Source organism: Carassius gibelio, chromosome B13 (assembly GCF_023724105.1).
Source record: "Carassius gibelio isolate Cgi1373 ecotype wild population from Czech Republic chromosome B13, carGib1.2-hapl.c, whole genome shotgun sequence".
Lineage (NCBI taxonomy): Eukaryota > Metazoa > Chordata > Actinopteri > Cypriniformes > Cyprinidae > Carassius > Carassius gibelio.
The window spans coordinates 6,766,577-6,786,324 of NC_068408.1; the positions used below are offsets into that span (position 1 = coordinate 6,766,577).

The 19,748-nt window shown below is 37.8% G+C and overlaps 1 protein-coding gene across 2 annotated transcripts in view; it reads right to left on the reverse strand.

Annotated features, from left to right (window-relative positions):
• prkg1a (protein kinase cGMP-dependent 1a) overlaps positions 1–10,856 on the reverse strand; it is a 52,557-nt gene extending 41,701 nt beyond the window's left edge. The window contains exon 1 of one of the 2 annotated variants that reach the window (XM_052573411.1): positions 10,413–10,856. In XM_052573411.1, the coding sequence (XP_052429371.1) occupies positions 10,413–10,666 (254 nt within the window). In that variant the 5' untranslated portion in view covers positions 10,667–10,856. Of the gene's footprint in view, positions 1–5,909; positions 6,585–10,412 lie in introns of those variants that run through there. The other variant, XM_052573410.1, reaches the window with a different exon arrangement.
• Between the last annotated feature and the right edge of the window lie 8,892 nt (positions 10,857–19,748).

A 19,748-nucleotide genomic window follows, 5' to 3' on the forward strand; every position in this document is an offset into this window, starting at 1 on the left:
TATTAATATTGCTTATTTCTCTCCTGATTCATACTTTTTTTCAATGGAGAAAGCAATATTATGGAGAGAGGACTCATATTTTAATTAGAAACAATGATTTCAACTTAAGAATACCTTAATAATGGATGTTTCTTACAAACACACAGCTTTCCTCTTTATAAGACACAAACTGATGGACTGGAGTGAGGTGAATTACTTGTGGATTATTGTGATGCTTTTATTAGCTGTTTGGATTCTCATTCTAATGGCACCCATTCACTGCAGGTGATCCACTGATCCAAACCTGTTTCAATGAAGAAACAAACTCATTTGCATCTTGGATGGCTTAGGGGTGAGTACATTAAATATTCGGGGTTAACTATTCCTTTATATTGAAAACAAATTAAGATGTTTGCTGACGTTTGATTTAATGCTGCATTTCTCCAAATCTATTCCTTTATTCCCAATGATGTTTAGGAGAAACATCTCGGAGCTATAGCTAAACTAGCACAGTTTATTTAAATGCAATTGCCTTATAATAAGTACACACTCAAATCCAGCTGCAAATAAACAGCAGCTTCATCTCTTATGTGATGCAACTGAGAATGTAAGGCAGCAGGGATAAAAACAACTGCTGAATTTAATCGGTGCATTTACATGACGTTTGAATTAACAAGACATTTAAATTGACATACTTTTTTCTATTTTTTAGCTATCAAAACATAAACCAACATGAACACAATAAATAAGACACCAGAAGGTCCATAAAGGTGTTTACATGCAGAGCAAAATCAGAGCAATCTCTGCAAGACTTGTGTGGTATTTTTGTATGACAGTCTGAATTCTAGAGGACATTGGCTCTCTGGGGAGGGGGAGATGTTTTACATCCAGTAAAAGCACAGAGATCACTGGACTCATTTACAGCAGACAACCTCTGGATCATCCTGTAACCAGTCTCTGTTTGACTTAGAATTTTACTCACTGCCTTTTTCAGGAGGACATTCACATCACACAGGTCGACAGACTGTCTCCCTTAAAAGGACAAAGTATGCTACGGCTTAAAGCAGAGTAAATTGGAGAAAGCTGTGGACATGGAGCCACAATGGCTGAATGTCCGCAAGTAAGTTTCTTATTAGTAGGAATTTTGTTTGTGTTGCAACATTTTTTATCAAGGGAATATCATTTTAAATACTTTAATTTTGTAACATTGTTTTTAAACTAAAATGTATCAACATTGACTTGATCTGAATAATGCCACTTTAGTCTTCTGTAGAGCTGCTTATAGCTGAACTAAACTTGTTTCATAATTAAAGAAGTTTAAAGTTATTGAACTGAACTGAACTATAAACACTCAAGCTGAATAATGGTGCTAATTTTTTGTTAGAGTGGCATGACAGTTCTGTACATTTTTTGTGCATAGCTAAAACATGGTGAAAAGTCTCACTGCATAGGCTATAGCCGCTCATGCTGCACATGATAGTGCATAATAACCTGAGACAAATGAATGACCAAGTTGATTTATTTCTATAGATTTAGGCTTACTCTGAAGCCAAAAATAATCATTCCCTTATTTTCTGCATTGCAGATATAAAAATGGTGATACTTATGCCTGGAAGTGCATTGTTGTGGTTGCTTTTACCCATATTCTGACTCAGTGGAATAGAACAGAATCTATATTTAAACCCGCACAAATGAAAAAAATTGTTTCTGCAATGTTTGTACAAAGTTGCCATAGAACAGCCATGAACTTGATACAGGGAAGGTCGACCTGAATCAGTCTGGTTAAGTTAGTCCACTCTGCAACCATATTGACATTTTCTATAATGTAATAGGTAATAGGTATAAAAGTAATAAAACGAGAATTAAATCCATTAAAGCTGCAGTCGGTAACTTTTGATGCTCTAGCGGTTAATAAACAGAACTGCTTGCGTCTTGCGGAAGAACATCGTAGCCGGAACTACTTCTCTCTGTTTATGTCTATGAAGAATCACAAAGGTACTGGGTTACTCCGCCGCGGTACCCCCGAAGCAATCTAAAATAGTCCGAATATAAACACTTATTATAGATATACCCTAATGATTCAGGACAAGCTACAAACACGGTTTGGAAAATGGATTCATGGTGTACTCGCTTATTATATAAATTTTTCTACATTTTGAACTCAAACAAAGTTACGGACCGCAGCTCTGATTGGTTGTTTCTTACCCTGGAGCGGTCCGTAACTGCAAATGGCAATAGGACCACTGGGAGGAGCTAGAGGAGCTTGATTTTTTCACAGATTATCTGTCTCATATTCTACTGTCAGGACATAATGACAGGTTTAACAAATATGTAAAAAATATATTTTTACAAAAGTTACCTACTGCAGCTTTAAAGGTACAATTGTAAGATATTTGCAGTAAAATATCCAAAAACCACTAGGCTAGTGTTATATATTTTGTCCAGCTGATTACTAACAATATCTCTAATGTTTTCAACTACTTGTAAATCATGAGAAAATTCCCATTCTAAACAGTGACACGGGGCAGTGCAGTCACCTGTCAATGAAGTTAGTTCCCCTTTGTTACCGCCTTTACTGACGTAGAAACCACATGACAACAGTGTCCTGGACAAATACGGAAGTAGTGTCTAGCATCCAGCAAACCATTAGCTTGCTTCAAGCAGTTCCTTAGTTACTTCTTCTTGCACGTGTTATGGTGGATTGTGTTACTTATTTATGGAACATAATTACTGTTTACCATCTGCCGCTGGTTCTGTCGACAAGGACAGCTCCCATAAACGGAAGCGTACGGCCAACCAAACGACCCAAGAAGAGTTTGGGACAAGAGGAGAGAAAGATCGAGGATCAATATCGGTGTTGCATTCTCTAGATGGAGAGAGCTTCGTGTCAAACTTCAACTACAAGGAGATGCCGATCTCACTCGTGTTTTACTCGACAGGTTAGTTGTTTTGATTTGTATCTTTACAGAAAATGTATGCTATTATAACGATCAACAAGATTAGTATTATGGGACATACATGCCAAACGCAGGGCATCACGTATCTAGACCCGCGCGAGGACGCGTCTGATCCAAAGTCTGATCGCGTCTTTCCATTGACTTTCTATGTTATCTACTTGCACAAATCGCTGAACTTGCGTTTGCTATGCCCAATTATTGTGTTTGAATTTACATGAGTGCATATATTTGTTGAACAAGTGGTAATCGTTTTCATATCGTCTGATTGATTGCCGTCAGCGGTTGGGTAGAAGACAACAAATCCAATTATTAATTACCATCCTTCTTAGCGTCATCAAACCACACAATTGTTATTGTTTTGGTAGTGCGCCCACTAGTGGCAGGTCCTACAACTTGTACCTTTAAAATAGGTTTTGGTTTTTGATTATAATCAAAATATTAGATGGAAAAGCTAAACATAAATGTTGCTTTGACTGAAACTAACTGAAAAAAAGTTTCAATTGAAATACAAAAATTATTTTAAACTGAAATTGTAAAAAATTTTTAAAGCTCTTTTAATTTTGTGTATTTGGTGTAATGCAATGTGTTTATGTGGTTTCAGGGTTAAAAACACATTATTTTCCACATACTGTACATTATTGCTTCTCCTCTATATGCCTTGCCTTTCTGAAATGCGTCGATTTTTACAAAACTCATCATTCTGAAAAGCGAGGTGTGATCTGATTGGCCAGCTATCCAGTGCATTGTGATTGGCTGAATACCTCAAGCGAGACGGAAATGTTACGCCCCTTAACATACTCTGGAGTGATGTGTACCGGTGCAACAAGACAAAAAATTATATATTACAAACAAGGCATTTGTTGCATCCAGTGGGGACATAATTACTGATTATAATGACTTATACGTTGCGAATTGTGCTGCATAAACATAAAACCATGCATCTCCACGACATGGTGCCGGAAGCAACAGCGAGAATAAAAGTCATGCTTAATTCTTTGCGTCAACATTTGGACAGCACTAAGCAAATCTTCCCACATCATGACAACTCCAAAGAGAAAGAAAAAATTTGAATGGCATCATATGACCCCTTTAAGTGTAACAAGTGCTACTGCAAAGGTAACTGCAAAAAAAGAATCAGAAACAGGAAGAAACAAGATGCAATTATGAGACAGAGACATGGTGAGTGACATTCAAATGGCAAAAACACACTCTACTGAAAGAAAAGAAAGGGGTAAATTACTCACTATTACGAATTATTTTTTTTGCAAAAACACAGTACTTGCCTTTACTTTGAATAGAAATAAAAGCAACAGAATAGTGGATGCATTAATGCATCAGCAAAGAAAGACACTCAGAATAAAGATAAATGGATTTTTCTCCAAAAATAACGTTCATCTCCCTGACCACACACAAAGATATAGAATCCTCTTCCAAAACATAATGAGCTTTCAAAGACTAAACCAATATTGATGCCAGTTTGATCCTATCTGGCAGCCCAACACGGAAGCTTTTTTCATTCAGATCTTTATAATCATTCCTTAAAGTGCAGACCAGCTCAAGATGCAAGCAGAATAGAAGAAAAGACTCTGCTGCGATAGGGTTCAAAGGGTTGTCCTGTACAAAACAAGGTTACGTTGTAAATTAGTACAGTGTTGAGCTTTTAAATGTCAGATACACAGCAAATGGGGGAGGCCATGCTGGTCAGAAACAAATGAGTGATGTTCCTCTGCTGCCAAACCACTAGATGCTAATTAATTAAGGGTATGTGTGTTCATGACAGCAGGCTGAAACAAAAAAAAAATCCTTCACTTCCAGGGGAACTGTGTAGTCTGATCAGATCCTCTGGTCTTGACAGTGTGTGCATAATAACAGCTGAACATGTTAATAGCTTTTGTGATCCACCTGCTGCACAATATCATGCTGCTTTGATAAGCAAATTACCAGTCCGTTAAACAAAGCAGTTATTATAGTATTTGGGTATTTCCTACGTCACTGCTCCTATTACTGCCCAGTACAGACATATTATTCCTGGTTCAGATCTTTCCGTGTGGAAAAATCTAACTTTCGTGGAGCGTCATCAATGAGATGCTTCTGCAAATGTCAATGAATGGCATTTTGAACAGAGCATAATGAGTTTGTGTCTGAGTTTTCAGATTTACAGCAGACATCATAATGATTTCAATTGTGCAACCTGCACAGCCCATGATATTGCTGTCCCTTTCAAGAAAGTTACTATGGTAACCATTGCCAGAATGCCAGTTAGGATGAAAAAATTGTGTAAAAATAACATATTTACAAGTTACTATTTTAGCAGAACCTAAGGTGATTTTATGGATGATGTTCTGAAGAACAGCAGGTGAATTCAGTAAAGTTTAAAGATTGCACTCTGTTCTTGTCTACAATATTTATGCAAAAAGCAGTGAGTCAAATCAGTATACAGTGTCCAAATACACAGTATGACACGCTAGGCAAATATTTGGTGTACAGAGGCATCTTCTGAAGTGAAGCTTCTTGTCTCCTTGTAGGGATCTATCCATGTTACAGGGTTTAAGCTAACTTTGGGTTCTGTGGGAATGGATCTTGTCAGATTCAAAATATATACATGCATATAAAAAAATAAGATTAAACAAAAGGTAACTGTGGGCTGGGCGGCTTATATTTAAGTGAAAGAAAGTTTCTCATCGATTGTTGCTGTTATTTTAGGTCATTTAGATGAATTTATAGAGCTTTATGTGATGTTTAATAACTTTAATTCCTCAAATAACACATTGAACCTTTTAAAGGCAGCATAACGTGGTGATGATTCCACTTTGTAGCCTATTAAAGGTTAGGCAGCGTTTAGGTAGTGAGTTTTAGGTTGTATTTGATCATGATTTTATGGACGTATTCGATGGTTTAAATGTAGCATTTGATTACTTTTATGTAGTATGCTATTTAATGATTTTGAGGTTGTATTGTATCGAGTTGACCTACTTGGCACTCTTGGGGACGTTGGGCAGGGTCACGTGACTCAGCTGCTGGACGTTGGCGGGTTCGGCGCTGATCGCCTGGCGTTTGGTGCGCTGATGCTCCTGCAGCTCCGAGCGGCTCTGGACCTGTTGGGTCGCCGGGCGGATCACGGAGCGGTACTTATCCAGTTCGTTCTGCAGTTTTTGAATGAGTTCGTCTTTCTGGTCCAGTTCGAGCTCCAGTTCGTCAATGAGCGCGTCTCTCTGTCTCAGTTCTTCGATTTTCTCCTGAAGCGCGTACTGGAGGTCGCGTAAAGTCCCCATCATCACCCCTTCCGAGTCGAATAAAATCTCCCAGACCTGCACTTTTAGCAAGTTTACTTAGAGAAGAAACACCGTGCACTAAACCAGCTTCTATTCTAGACTAAAAGGACCTATAAAACGAGGAGAACCTGTGGAGAGGGGAAAGGTCTCGCAGTGTATACGTGTAAAAAAAAGAAAAAGGAAAGAGGGAGCGCTCAATCCCACAGAGCGGCGCTGACAGCAGCGCATCCGTGTGAGGGCGCGTCGCTCGTGGGCAGTGACGTGATGAATGAGTGGAGCTCGCTCGCGCGCCTCACAGAAGACCGCGATATTCCCTGGACAGTCAGTATGGTTGATATAACTGTTCAACTTTTGAGACAAAAACTTTACATTTATCCAGAGCTATGTAAAATACCATACCCAGTTTTCTAGCAGTGGCGTTACATGTTGGTTTAAAACACCTACAGATAAATCATTTAAAAAATATATGTTCCTTGTTTTATTGTTGTGATTATTTTTTATGATTATTTTACTTCCTTTTATGTAAAGCACTTTGAATTATACGTTTGTGTATGAAGTGTGCTATATGAATAAACCTGCCTTGCCTTACAGCAGTTAAAAGCTGAATTATCCTTAAACCTGGAGATATGAAGTCATGGAAGTCAAATAAATTCCAAACTAAAATTCCAAACTAAATCCTAAAATTCCTTTTTTTTTTTTTTGTACTGCAACTGTTGGTTAAAAAAACTAACATACTACCAAACATTAATGCAAAAGTCAACTAAACTGAAGGAATAAAGGCTTTCTGAGGACAAGACCAAGATGTTACACGTGCTAACATATATATATAGTTATTTATGGTATAATTTTTGTTGGCCAAAGAATAATTTTAAAATGTTGAAGAACCATAGATTTACTGTTTACAAAAAGGTTTTCTGGTTTTCATTAGGACAACTTAACCTAAATAATGTGACTACATTGTGATATTTACTATGTTACATGTACTGCATTCCTAAAAAGGTCATTTATTAGTATAACGTAGAAGCTGTAACATCCATGGAATCTTTCTAATGGACAACAGATGGAAAAAGTTTTTTACATGAATACAATTTTATTCAAAAGTGGTTAGTGTACACAGTGTACACTGTACACAGCTTCTTTAAAGAACCCAAAATGGTTAAAAAAAAAGCATGTTTGAAGCATGTTTTTATTTTATCAATGGGCAGTAATGACTGGAATCGATCAATTGCCAAGACTTGAATATTAGACACCTCTAATAATCACCGACTGCTTAAATATGACTTACCTCCACTGTGGAGAACTAATAGAGACACACCATGCAAGATTTTGTTTTTAAATTTATGAAAGAACATAAGGCGCCCTCTGGTGTCAGACTATGAAAGACACAGGAATAATGAATTGATGTTAGGGCTACTATAGTGACTAGCAGGACAAATGTATCTGTTATACTTAACAGCCCTGCCTAAGAACAATGATATCTGTGCATGGACAACTCTATCTATTCTTTATATAGCCTATAAACTGAGTGATAATACTCTCACAAAAAAAAAACAGAAGACTACCTACACACCATTGGGAATCTAACTCTGCTCTGGATGAATTTTTTGAGCCTGCAATGTTCTCTTTTTCAGCTTTAGCTGAATAATAAATTCAAAACTAGTGTGGACAGAACTTAAAGAAAAGCAGTGACAGTATGAGAAGGCAAGCATGAGAGAAACAAACCCTTATCTGAAACTGAAACGGCTCGTGAAAGATCTCAAAGGCCCACAACAGCACTAAGATGTCTACCATTCTTGGGATAGTTATAAAAGACAAAAATAACACAAAGAACAATTCATCCAAACAATGCCTCAAAATAAAAATGAGGAATGCAAGAGTACTTCTTCTTTCAGCTGTTCATTTCCATCACTTTCTCACTGTCACTGTCCTTGAAAGGACCTCTCCCAGAAACAGGCTTTAAATTTCACCTCTATAAACTCTTCCTGCAGGGTTCTTCCTCTGTGGATCGATAGAAAGTGGATCTGTTGTAACATGACTAGTGTGGCTGCTCTTTTGCCATTTTGTCTCTTTGGGACCCCTACAAGTGCACCAGCTCTTTTTTTAGATGACAAGATCTCACTTTCAACGATAATTCCAGCACAAATCTTGAGAAGACAAAATTGTGACTATTCCTTAATTAAGTAACAACGTTCACTGGGAATTCTCCTCTGAAAATACATGTTAAGCTTAATTTAAATTAAAGAAAGTATCGTTAACTTGTGCTTTGGATTATAAGTTGTGAAACAGTATTTCTCCATCACTAACACAGTGCTAAAAGTAGGATTCTCATTGTAATTATTGTCATTAGTGGAAAAACCGAGAGTCAGATGATGCATCATAAGGCAAAGTTTGTTTATCAGCATGGTCTCAGCACTCATTAAGCTACAAATAGCTTTTATCCCTCTGCTTCTTCTATAATGAAATCATTACAGTAGGAGTCATTAGGCCAGCACATCTGTCTTCATACTAACTTCACAACAACACAAATACATAATTGCACATGCTATGTGCTCCAAGGGTAAGCATTCCTAAAAACGCAATTATGAAGACTATTAGGATATTTAGGTTATTAGTGATGTGATGGCCCTTAAGTGATGGAGGAAAACAACAACAAAAGAGCTTCTGCCCTCTTGTGGGCAATGCTGCATGCAAATCAAATGTGAGGTGATGCTAATATATTTCCCACAGAGTCTTGAGATTCAGCCCAAACTCAATTTGTAACTCGACAAAGCCTGGATTTCTGTATATACTGTGATGACATTTGATTAATGCAAATGCACTGACTGAATACTAAGCTGTAAATACAGATGCATTCAAGAAATGATATACAGTGCCCTCCATAAGTAACAGAACAGTAAAGACAAAGTTGCTTTCTCTGCTGTGGAGTCAAGACATTTGCAAATATGATTAAAAGATGAATATGTGACAAAACTACAGAATGCCACATTTTATTATTAGGTCTTTCAACACATACATGTTTTAACAAATAAAAACGACAGCTGTCAACTGTCAAATTATCCTGCGGACTGTAGATTGACAGAATCACCCCAGCTTTCTGGAGGTTGTTGCTGATTTTACACACATGTATTTTAGGGTTAATTTTGACAGCTTTTATGATTTGTCTGTTATCAACCACTGTTGTTTTTCTCAGCCGTTCAGGTCATTGTTGGTTGCTGTTGTCACCGGTAGTTTCCAAACTCTTGATTTCTCCATGCCCTTTGTTCTTCTTATAGTTCTTATTGACTTCCTCTTTTCGTTTAGCATCCAAATTGCTTGCTTTTCTTTCAGAGTCGGCTTCCTCGTCTTCATCCTGGTTTGTGTGTTTCATCATTGAATGCAGGAATGCAGAAGCAATGGATATAACGGATACGATACATTCCCTGTTTTTAATATCTGAAGAATTAATGCAACAGGACACAGCTGAACACTTAGAAAGACCTGTGAGACAACTGTTCCAATACTTATGCTCACATCACACAGGGAGATGAAACTCGAAAAGTGCTGATCTTCTTAGCTGGTAAAACATCTTTGTTGAATTACCCAATAATAAAATGTGACATTTCATATTTACAGATTTCTTGACTCCACAGCAAACAGAACAATTTTGTCTTTACTGTTCCAATACTTATGGAAGGCACTGTATACATATATTTTTCAAAATAACCACTGAAACCCCAAAAGCAATAAGTGAAGTACAATTCTGACTTAGATTTTGCTACCCAGAGTGTTCAGTCAGACCTTCTACAAAGATGCTCATGGATAGGGATAGGGCTGATGGGAGGGGAAGCATATGGTCAAACAAAGCACTTTCTAATGGCATATCAAATATCCTGAGACAGGCTCTTGGGCGCTACACGTTTAAACCCTAAAAGCCGATAATGCACGAAGCTTCCTGTGCTCGGAGCCCTCTGGGAGCTGATGATGATGATGATGGTTTAGATCAATGATACACTCTATCTCCCCCACCTCTTCCTTTCTCTCTGAAGCTTCACAAAGATGCTCTGTCATCGTGAGAGTTTCTTCATTCATGTCCTCAATCCTCCACCTCAAATAAACTTAATGAAGATGGAACCAAATCAAATAATGCCAACGAAGTGTCAAACTAATTAAAAGTCCTTAAGACTTGTGCAAAACCATTCCTCAGTTGCGAATGTTAAAATCTCACCTGTCAGATTTGGCAACTCTCCCAAGGCTTTGGTTTGATAAATCCTGGTGTGTTTGCGGTTCGGCTGATATTCCCTGCGCGCGGTGCGTCCGGGGTCCGATCTGCGCGCTCGGTAAAACGGACTGGCATTTGTGCAGCTTTCTCTTCAGCTCGCTGATTTCGACTTCTCGCTCCAACAAACGTCTTTCCAAATCTCGTATCCTCTCCTCCTTCAGGATTAAAATCTTGGCAAAGTCTTCCTCTAGGTCGCTCATTCTGAGGTAGTAAAAAAAAAACTTTAATCCCCTCGAAATCAACCAGGCGCGCTCTCAAACTGTATCACGCGCCCAGACGAGCTCTGGTTGTGAAGCTCCAGTGTAAAACAGCTGATCTATTCACGTGTTTACAGTCGGAAACGGGAGTCGCTGTCGGTCACTTCTGTCCTAATCACCCCTGTGCAAAAACACACACCATACCGGGTACAGACTGTCTACTCATAGACGGGGTCTTCAGGATAGGCGGAGTTTCACATCTGTGCTTGGGGGGGCTAAAGTGGGGGGATGAAAAGCCGCATTGGAAACTCTGTATTCTACATGATATACCACGATAAGGTATGGTTACGTGGACATTTTAAAGCGGCGAGGTGGTATGAATGCAGTTATACTGGAATCATAATCGTGAAAACAAAATATGAACTGTACCGTCACAATCCATAAGCTTTTCTTTTCTTTTTTTGTCACAATCCACAAGCGTTCTTACTGCTATGACAATCTTGCAGTATATGTAAACGAATCATTATTGGAAAGAGTCGTATTCACTTTAATGAATCGGTTGATCTTTAAATTAGAATTGAATCTGTCCGGGCAGTTACCGACTTACTGAACCGAGATCTGTCTTACTGAGCAGATCTCTATTGAACCAAGGATTTGAGAGTGCTTGGCGAAAAATTAGTTAGGCTTAGCCAGTGAGTCGCATCAACACACATATTAAATTAAATTTATGCATTTAGCAAAGGCTTTTATTTTAAGCGACAGTGCATTCAGGCTAACATTTTTTACCTAATGTGTTCCCTGGGAATCGAACCCACAACCTTGCGCTGCTAACGCAATGCTCTACCACTTGAGCAACAGGAACACTATAAATATAAACTAGATTTAGAATTCTTAAATGCAAAACCTTTTAGCTAATTAATTTTAGTATTGTTAAGAGCAACAAAACTTTTGTTTATATGTTTTATGAAGTGATTTGGTGGCTGCAACAAAATTAACATAGACAAGATAAATTACAGTAAAATCCTAATAATGAACACATTTTGGAAAAGGGTCTTTCATAACCTTCCTATGTGGCTTTGAATTCTAAGCCGGAATGTCACGGTACGACGTGATGATATTAAAGCTGCCGGAATAAGGTAACTTTTGTTAAAATATATTTTTTACATATTTGTTAAACCTGTCATTATGTCCTGACAGTAGAATATGAGACAGATAATCTGTGAAAAAATCAAGCTCCTCTGGCTCCTCCCAGTGGTCCTATTGCCATTTGCAGAAATGCATCCGCTCCCGGTAAGAAACAACCAATCAAAGCTGCGGTCTGTAATTTTGTTTGTGTTCAAAATGTAGAAAAATGTATATAATAAGCGAGTACACCATGAATCCATTTTCCAAACAGTGTTTTTAGCTTGTCCTGAATCACTAGGGTGCACCTATAATAAATGTTTATATTCTGACTATTTTGGATTGCTTCGGGGGTACCGCGGCGGAGTAACCCAGTACCTTTGTGATTCTTCATAGACATAAACAGAGAGAAGTAGTTCCGGCTACGATGTTCTTCCGCAAGACGCAAGCAGTTCTGTTTATTAACTGCTAGAGCGTCAAAAGTTACCTACCGCAGCTTTAAAGGGACAATAAGTAACTTTTTAGGTATTTTATTATCTAAAATCAATATTTTTATTCATAAATATGCCCTCAATGGTGTACAAATACCTATGCCAATGTTTAAACTAATCCTTGTAAATGAAGAATTTATTATCTTTATATACATGGGACGGGTAGGTCGACGGAGGCTTCCATGTAGTTCCGCCATCTTGCAAAACTATAATAGCAGAGAGGGACAAAAAGTACTAAGCCAACGCGTTTCCACAGCGCGTTTTCGGTCAGAGCCAGAAACGCAGGTGCAGAGCAGTGAGAGGCGCTTGAAACTGCACCGGCAAGTTTAAAAGTCTGGATTGCATTCTTATTATGGACCATACATATGCCGCGCCACAGGAGAAGAAAACATAGTCGCCAAAACAGTAAAAAATAGAACGTAAAAGGAAACGTGACCGTAGATTACAGAAAACAAGAGTTAATGTCGGGGAAGCTTTTTCTAGGTGGAAAGAGCTAATGCTTGATAAAGATTTCAAAAGAGACGCTGAAGTGGCCAGTTTTCTTCTCGACAGGTAAGTCAGTGTTACAATCTATATTATAATATTTTTTTTATATCTAACAATGCATATAATTCAGAAAATATAACGAATAAATTAGACATAACTACTAATTACAATATTTCATGTTTTCCACAGTCAGTAATTCATACTGTAACATTCGTTTGTTTATGGTCATGTTGCAGTTTGTTTGAAATAACACACCTGTTCACCTGAAGGAAAACTCGACGAAGTGCTATTAGAAGACATCCTGTCAAAGCTTTTTGGTACATATCGCCTACCGTAGATGCAACGCGCATTTGAAAAAGCGAGGCGCTGGAGAGCAAAATTAGTTTGAATGCAAAATACAATTTCACCACTAGATGGGAGTAATTCCTACTTAGTGTCCCTTTAAGAATTGTATTGAACATGTTCTCTGAAACGAACTGTTCGAAAGAACCGATTCGCTTAAATGTACCAGACTTCCCATCATTAATCAACGCGAGTCTGAATTAGTATGCTTTAAGCCTGCAATCACATATAAAATAAAGTAATAATGATTTCTATTTTACGCTCAAATAATGCTAAAGCACCCCATGGCAGTCCCTCAACCTGGCTCTTCATCCAAGTCATGTGATGAATGGATGACGTCATTTTGTGCAACCTGACACGTGAATCACATCCTGAAATATTTAGGCATCTTAGATCAGTTATTCAATCTATAAAGAAAAAACAGTTTTTCACATTATATTATCCCGTGAGCTGAATAAATATTTTCGGTATTAGCAGCATTATTTATTTCTACAAGCACTCTGAGAGACATAGCTACAGTAGACTATTGTGCATTCATGCCCATCCATCCATGATATGAAAGCATCATCCCTCTTCACATTCGAGGGAGAGGAGCTATAATTCAGATGCAGGGATAAAGAGAGAGAGTGACTAACAATCTATTGTTTTTCTTTGAAAGGCACCCTATGCACAGAATTTTTTTGTAATCTAAAAAAGAAGCCCTATACAGCACAGTAGCTATACATAGATTTTAAATAAATAGTTCAGAGCTAAGCCACTCTAAATGCAGATAAATGTACCTGTGAATGTGCATTCTATATTAATGCTATATTCAATATAAAGTCAAATAAAACACAATGAACCACTCAAAGCTGCATGTTAAGAGTTCTCTTGGTTAAGAGGGTTCTGGCCTATCCATGATAAAAACTACTGTAAAACCTAAAATGTTAAAGCTTTTCAGACTGAACATCAAAGTGGGATCATAACAAGAAACAATATGATTTTATGGCTGTGCATTCACCTTATTTTTTATCTAATCACTACTTAATTGTTTTTAATGTGTTATGCTATCATTATCAGTTAAGCAGGATTTAAAATCTGTTATCCTTGTGTGATCAGAGAGATGTGATAGGAGCTCATTCTCTGGCTCTCCTGCTGTGCGAATGATGACACAGTGATTAGCACAGGACTGCTGTGCACCTGAGGGAGCGATTGGATTACAGGCTGGGTGAGGTGGGGCTGGTGGGTGGTGCTGGCACAGACATTACTCATCCCATTCCTGTTATACAGTCTCTCTCTCAGTGAAACCCAATCAGATGTCTCTGAGCTGCAGGACCAGAGGACGTTCTGTCCGTCATTGATCACTTCTGCCACTGTGCTCTGAAATCTGGGAAACAGGAAGTCAGTAAGAAGATATGGTCAATACATCAGACTTGATCAATGTGTTATTGGTGGTGCTTACTAAGGCATGGAACACCATTATTATTGCTGATACATACAGCATGTGCTACAGTCATGAACAATAACTCAATTTGGGCAGTTTAGCGAGGAGACGTGTTTCTACTTATCTAAACGTCCAAATAAAAAAAAGTGTACAGAAATTGCTGAAGAAATTGTTGTTGTAATATCTTTATTGCTTGCATTGTGGTAAGTTCCTGCAATATCAGAATATGTTCACACAGTAGTCCCGAAAGGAGTGCTAAATAATTGATTTAGATTAATTATACATTCACATTAGTAAAAATTGTAAACAGTAAACTTGCATAGTAAAAATTACTATTATATTTCCATAGTAAAATGGATATTACATTTTTACAGTTAAAATGTAATGCAATTGAATTGAATTGAAGTATACTGTATGAATAGAACTGCAGGTTGCAATTATCCGTTTGTCACATTATTGGCATATTAACTGGCATTGTGAGTTATGCTGTTAAAAATATCTCTTAGGTTGTGAAAAACAGCTAAAAAAGGGTATTATGCAGACTCCAGTGGAGAACAAGACATAATTCCTGTTAAATGAAAGAACAAACTGATCTAGAGAGTTTTTGGATGAATACTCGAGAGGATGAAAGCAGCAGGAGTTGAGTACCCAAAATAGCTGAGAATAAAAATTAAATCCCTTAAGACCTTAAAGGATTTATATTTACTATTCCTATCAGTTGCTGTGTTTACAGGCATGACTCAAGGCCATAAAGCAAATTATCTTCTGTTAACCGTCTATACAGACCAATCTATGCTTGTATGTACAGGACAATTTGTAAATCGCCGCTGTTAGTAAATACAGTTGCAAAGAACACCTTGGCAATGGATTAGCAAAAACTCCAGCATCGAGCACAAGTATCCACCACTCATATTTTCTCCAGAGAATGTAAAAGCAGTTTTAGACTGCCATATTGTAAGCTTCCTGTGCTGATTTATTATGCAAACATTTCTGTTTCTAAACGGAGGAGTCAATTTTCTGAGTGTAGCGGTGGGGACGCTCTTCTCAGCAGCTTCCAGATGCATCTTTACAAAACAAGGCTCGAGAAATGTCACAGCAGTCGGCTCAAAGCCTGTGTGAGGGAGTCAAACTCACTCTAATGACGGTCTCTCTGTCTGCTTATATTTTATCAACTGTCACTTCACACGGCCCGTGCTCACATTCTCTAAATGAGGAGATTCTGGTTGATATAAACTCAGCTGACTTCTACTTTCATCTCCGTGTATGTGTGTGTGTCGGCTTCTCACTTATTCTCTCTGTTTCTCACGCTGTTGTCTCCCCTCAGGTTAGGCATGTTATATTTTTAGAGGAGTGTTTTTACACGCTGTTCTCAAAGGGGGATTATTTCCACTTACTCAGGTGTCTTGTAGAGGAATCTTATTAGACCTCATTCTTTGTGGAAAATAGGGAGTGATTGAATGCCATCAAATGGACTATTCAAATGGGATGATTATCTAATCTCTCTCTTAAAACTATAACGTTTTCATTTCTCTACCATTTTAAAAGGACTGTTTAGATAACTTTTAATACCAATTTTTTTTTTTTTTTTTAGAGAAATATTTAGTATTTAGAGTTTACAACCAGAACTTTGACTCGGTATCTGACTCGTTCATTTACTCTCAGTGCTGTCATTGCCATCAACAATGCAGGGACAAAGCTAAAAGATCTTCTGCTATGTCAGACCGTCAGATTTCCTCTCACAGACTGCCCACATCTGGTGGAATTTATTGGTCTCGGCTTTGGAGACCTTTCCCTGTCTCAAATATGGCCTTTCCTTCTTGACCTGTTCCTCAAGAGTCCAACAAAAAGCTTCTCCGATGATAGCCAGACAGTGTGTGCGAGTGCTCCTTTCTTATCTCAGGTTAAGCCTGGTTAAGTCCAAATGTCTTCTCACTAGACTGGGTCACTTTATCAGATCCTTTAAACCTGCCGGTGAGAATGGAGACCAAGACAGTTAGAACGATAGATAGATAGACAGATAGCTTTGTCAACTTTGGCATTTAATTTGCACTCTCAGGCCAGGCTATGATATATGTGGTGCAGAGCGATGCTGTGTGTTTACACGTGTGTGAGCGGCGCGTAACAGACCTTACATGGTGCGGCTGTGCTCTGTAACACTGCGGTGGGACCCTCTTCCTGGCAGGAACCTAAAGACAGCAAACAGATCCCCCTACTTCAGCAACAGAGCGGCATAGACCACATTCACAACCATTCCTCAGATAATCTGATCTAATTGTAGCTGCAGTGGAACAACAGAATATCTGTCTACATCTCTTTCCCTTCCTCTGTGTGAGCTTCAGTGTTTATGAAAAATGTGTGTTTGTGTCGATGCGTGTCTATCACTCAAGTGGGAAAGGAATCGTTGGAGAAAGGTCAGCGGGCAGATGTCTAGTTAGCAGAGAGGCGGGAAGGCTGTCAGAGAGCATTAGCTGCTGTGTACTTTTCAGGGGTGGAAAAACGTGGAAGTTAACGAAAGTTTAATCCTTACTGAGGACATCTTGTGCAGGCACTGCAATGGATAAGGGCTGTTTTATCACAAACTCTATTCATTTTTGTATAGACTAAAGGAAGAACTTTAATGGATTAAAATGCAAAAATGTGTAGTTTATATTGTTGTTAAAGTGCTTATATTAAAGGAACAGTTCGATCAAAAAATGAACATTTGCTGAAACCCTCAGGTAATGCAAAATGTAGATGAGATTGTTTTTTTCAATGGAACAAATTTGAAGAAATGTAGCTGCACACCACTGGATCTTCTGCAGTGAATGGGTGCCGTCATAATGAGACTCCAAACAGCTGATAAAACATTGTATCCAGTAATCATTTTTGTTTAGTGTTTTTGCTGATTCTTCAAAATTTTTGTGGTATTATCATCTGCATTAAATCAATGTAAAGGCTGAGGTTTAGCAGTGTCGATACTATTGTTTAAAAATAAGCCCATTCAGATGGGATCTGGGCAAACTGGTCCAATATTCCAAGAGGAGCAATTTCAAGTTTATAAATCAGATGTTATTTTCTTGAGTGTCTATGTTCTAAATAATCCACATGATTCCTCAAACTGATTGGGCTCTTGGGTGTATATCAGCTATTCTAGACCTGTACCAACATGTTGTTCTGGAGTTGCTTACAACAGTACAGTATTTATTCTCTCTCTCTCTCTCTCTCTCTCTCTCTATATATATATATATATATATAGCACTTTGGGTATGAGAAAAGGGCACTCTAAAAATAATTAGACATTTTGCTAATTGTTTTTACAAATATTCTAAATATAAAAACATTAGCAGTCAATGGTATGCATTCATTTAAACTATTCAGCAAATGTGTGTGTGTAGACCTCAGGCAGGTATGTCAGGCATGACACTGTGGCATTATGGATAGTTAATGTGTGAGCAGTAGGTCAGCTGCGGTCAGCTGTCCCACCAAAATACTGATTCCCTCAAACAAAACTGTTCTCGTAAATGTCCAGCTTCCTAAAGATAGATGTAGACTGCTATAGGGGCTTCCATAAATCACTGCATGATGGTTCCTGGTAAAACTACTCTTTAACTTTGACTCAAAAACAACATCACCTCTGAAACTCAAGCCCACATGCTCTAGATTCTTCTCATAAAAAAACATAAACACAACAAGCATACCCTATTTCCAGTAGTCCCAACATGTATAGTGTGGGTTCGTTATGTTATGTCAGTCTGCTCTGTTGTTCACTGCAGTACTGACCCGGAGTAAACATGCCAAGGTCCATGTCTCTGATAAAAGAGCTGTGCTTTAGGTGTTTTAGTGCTCAGAAGGGCCCTCTGACCTCTGACCACTGGTGAGTTTGATCTAGTACAGCTTCAAGATCTACTGCAGCATCCGGTCACACATTCCTGATGGTTAACACCTGTTGAACATGCTGAGAAAAATAGAAAGAAAACAAACGGATGACTAGGGAGAAATTATAGAGAATCTGGGGAGAAAAAAAATCCACGAAACAAGGATAAGAATTTGAGGCACTGAATGAGTGGATCATTTAGGATTTTATATTATCTACTGTGGGCTTGGTGAAGGTCACTGGAGAGGAAAGTCGTTTCAAAAGGCAAAACAGGTAACTATATTTTGATGAAATTAAGAAAACAATATTTTTTTCTATAGAATAGCATGCACTGAAAAATTGTTTAGTTTCACTATTTTTCATTTAATTTCAGCTATGTTGCAGTTCATTTAAATGTCTATTTAAAGACATCTTGAGTAATATGAGGTCAAGAACTGTATGCACGAGCATAATTTAAAAGAATTAGAACATAAAATATTTCTGGGTAAAGATCTAGGACACAGCACTTAAACAAATCCAAACATTTCACTCAATAGAGACCCTGCTGGCAGAACTTTGCAATAACATCTAATGCATCCAATAACACTGAGAGCAGTAGGACTACCCACTAAAAAAACAATCACGACTGAAAAACGTTATGCAAATTCAACATACAACATGAAGAGCAATGTATTAATACCTTTTGTGGTTCTCTAGAGTGTAATACATAATGAGGTCCATGAAAACATGTCATTCTCAGTGTAGGCTATACTACAAACCATTTTCCAACTTCCAAACCATTTTCATAAACCTTTCCTTTTCACGTTCTGCCTTTCTGAGGAACAGAAACCCAGTTCTGAAACCCAGCCAATAGCTTAACTAGACACATTTATTATATATGTTAAAATAAAAAAAATTCAAAGTCATAAAGAAAACAAAGCTTATTGGAGTATGTATTAAAAGAAAATACTATTTCAGTCTTTATACATCAAAATTTGAGTTTACAGTCCCACATTGTGTTACAGACATGATAGATGCCTTACAACTGCAACTTGCGTAGGTGAACTACCATACGTAAACTACTATTACTTATCCAAATGAACAGACTAACAATAGCTAAATCCCAAATGACGCACTACACACTATGCACTTATACACTATGTACTCAACAGTGTATAGTGTCTGAATTTTATAAGGATTTTTAATTTATTTATTATTGGAATCTGACAGCCCCTCTCCCTCCACTACATGTGGAGTGTATGAAGTGTCCAACATTCCACACTAGCTTTTTGGTTGTTTAAATGCCTTATCTGTTTTGTTGTTGTTGCTTTTCCATTGTGAACGCACTACATGCAAAAATTATACTACAAAACAAGACAGAATAGTGCT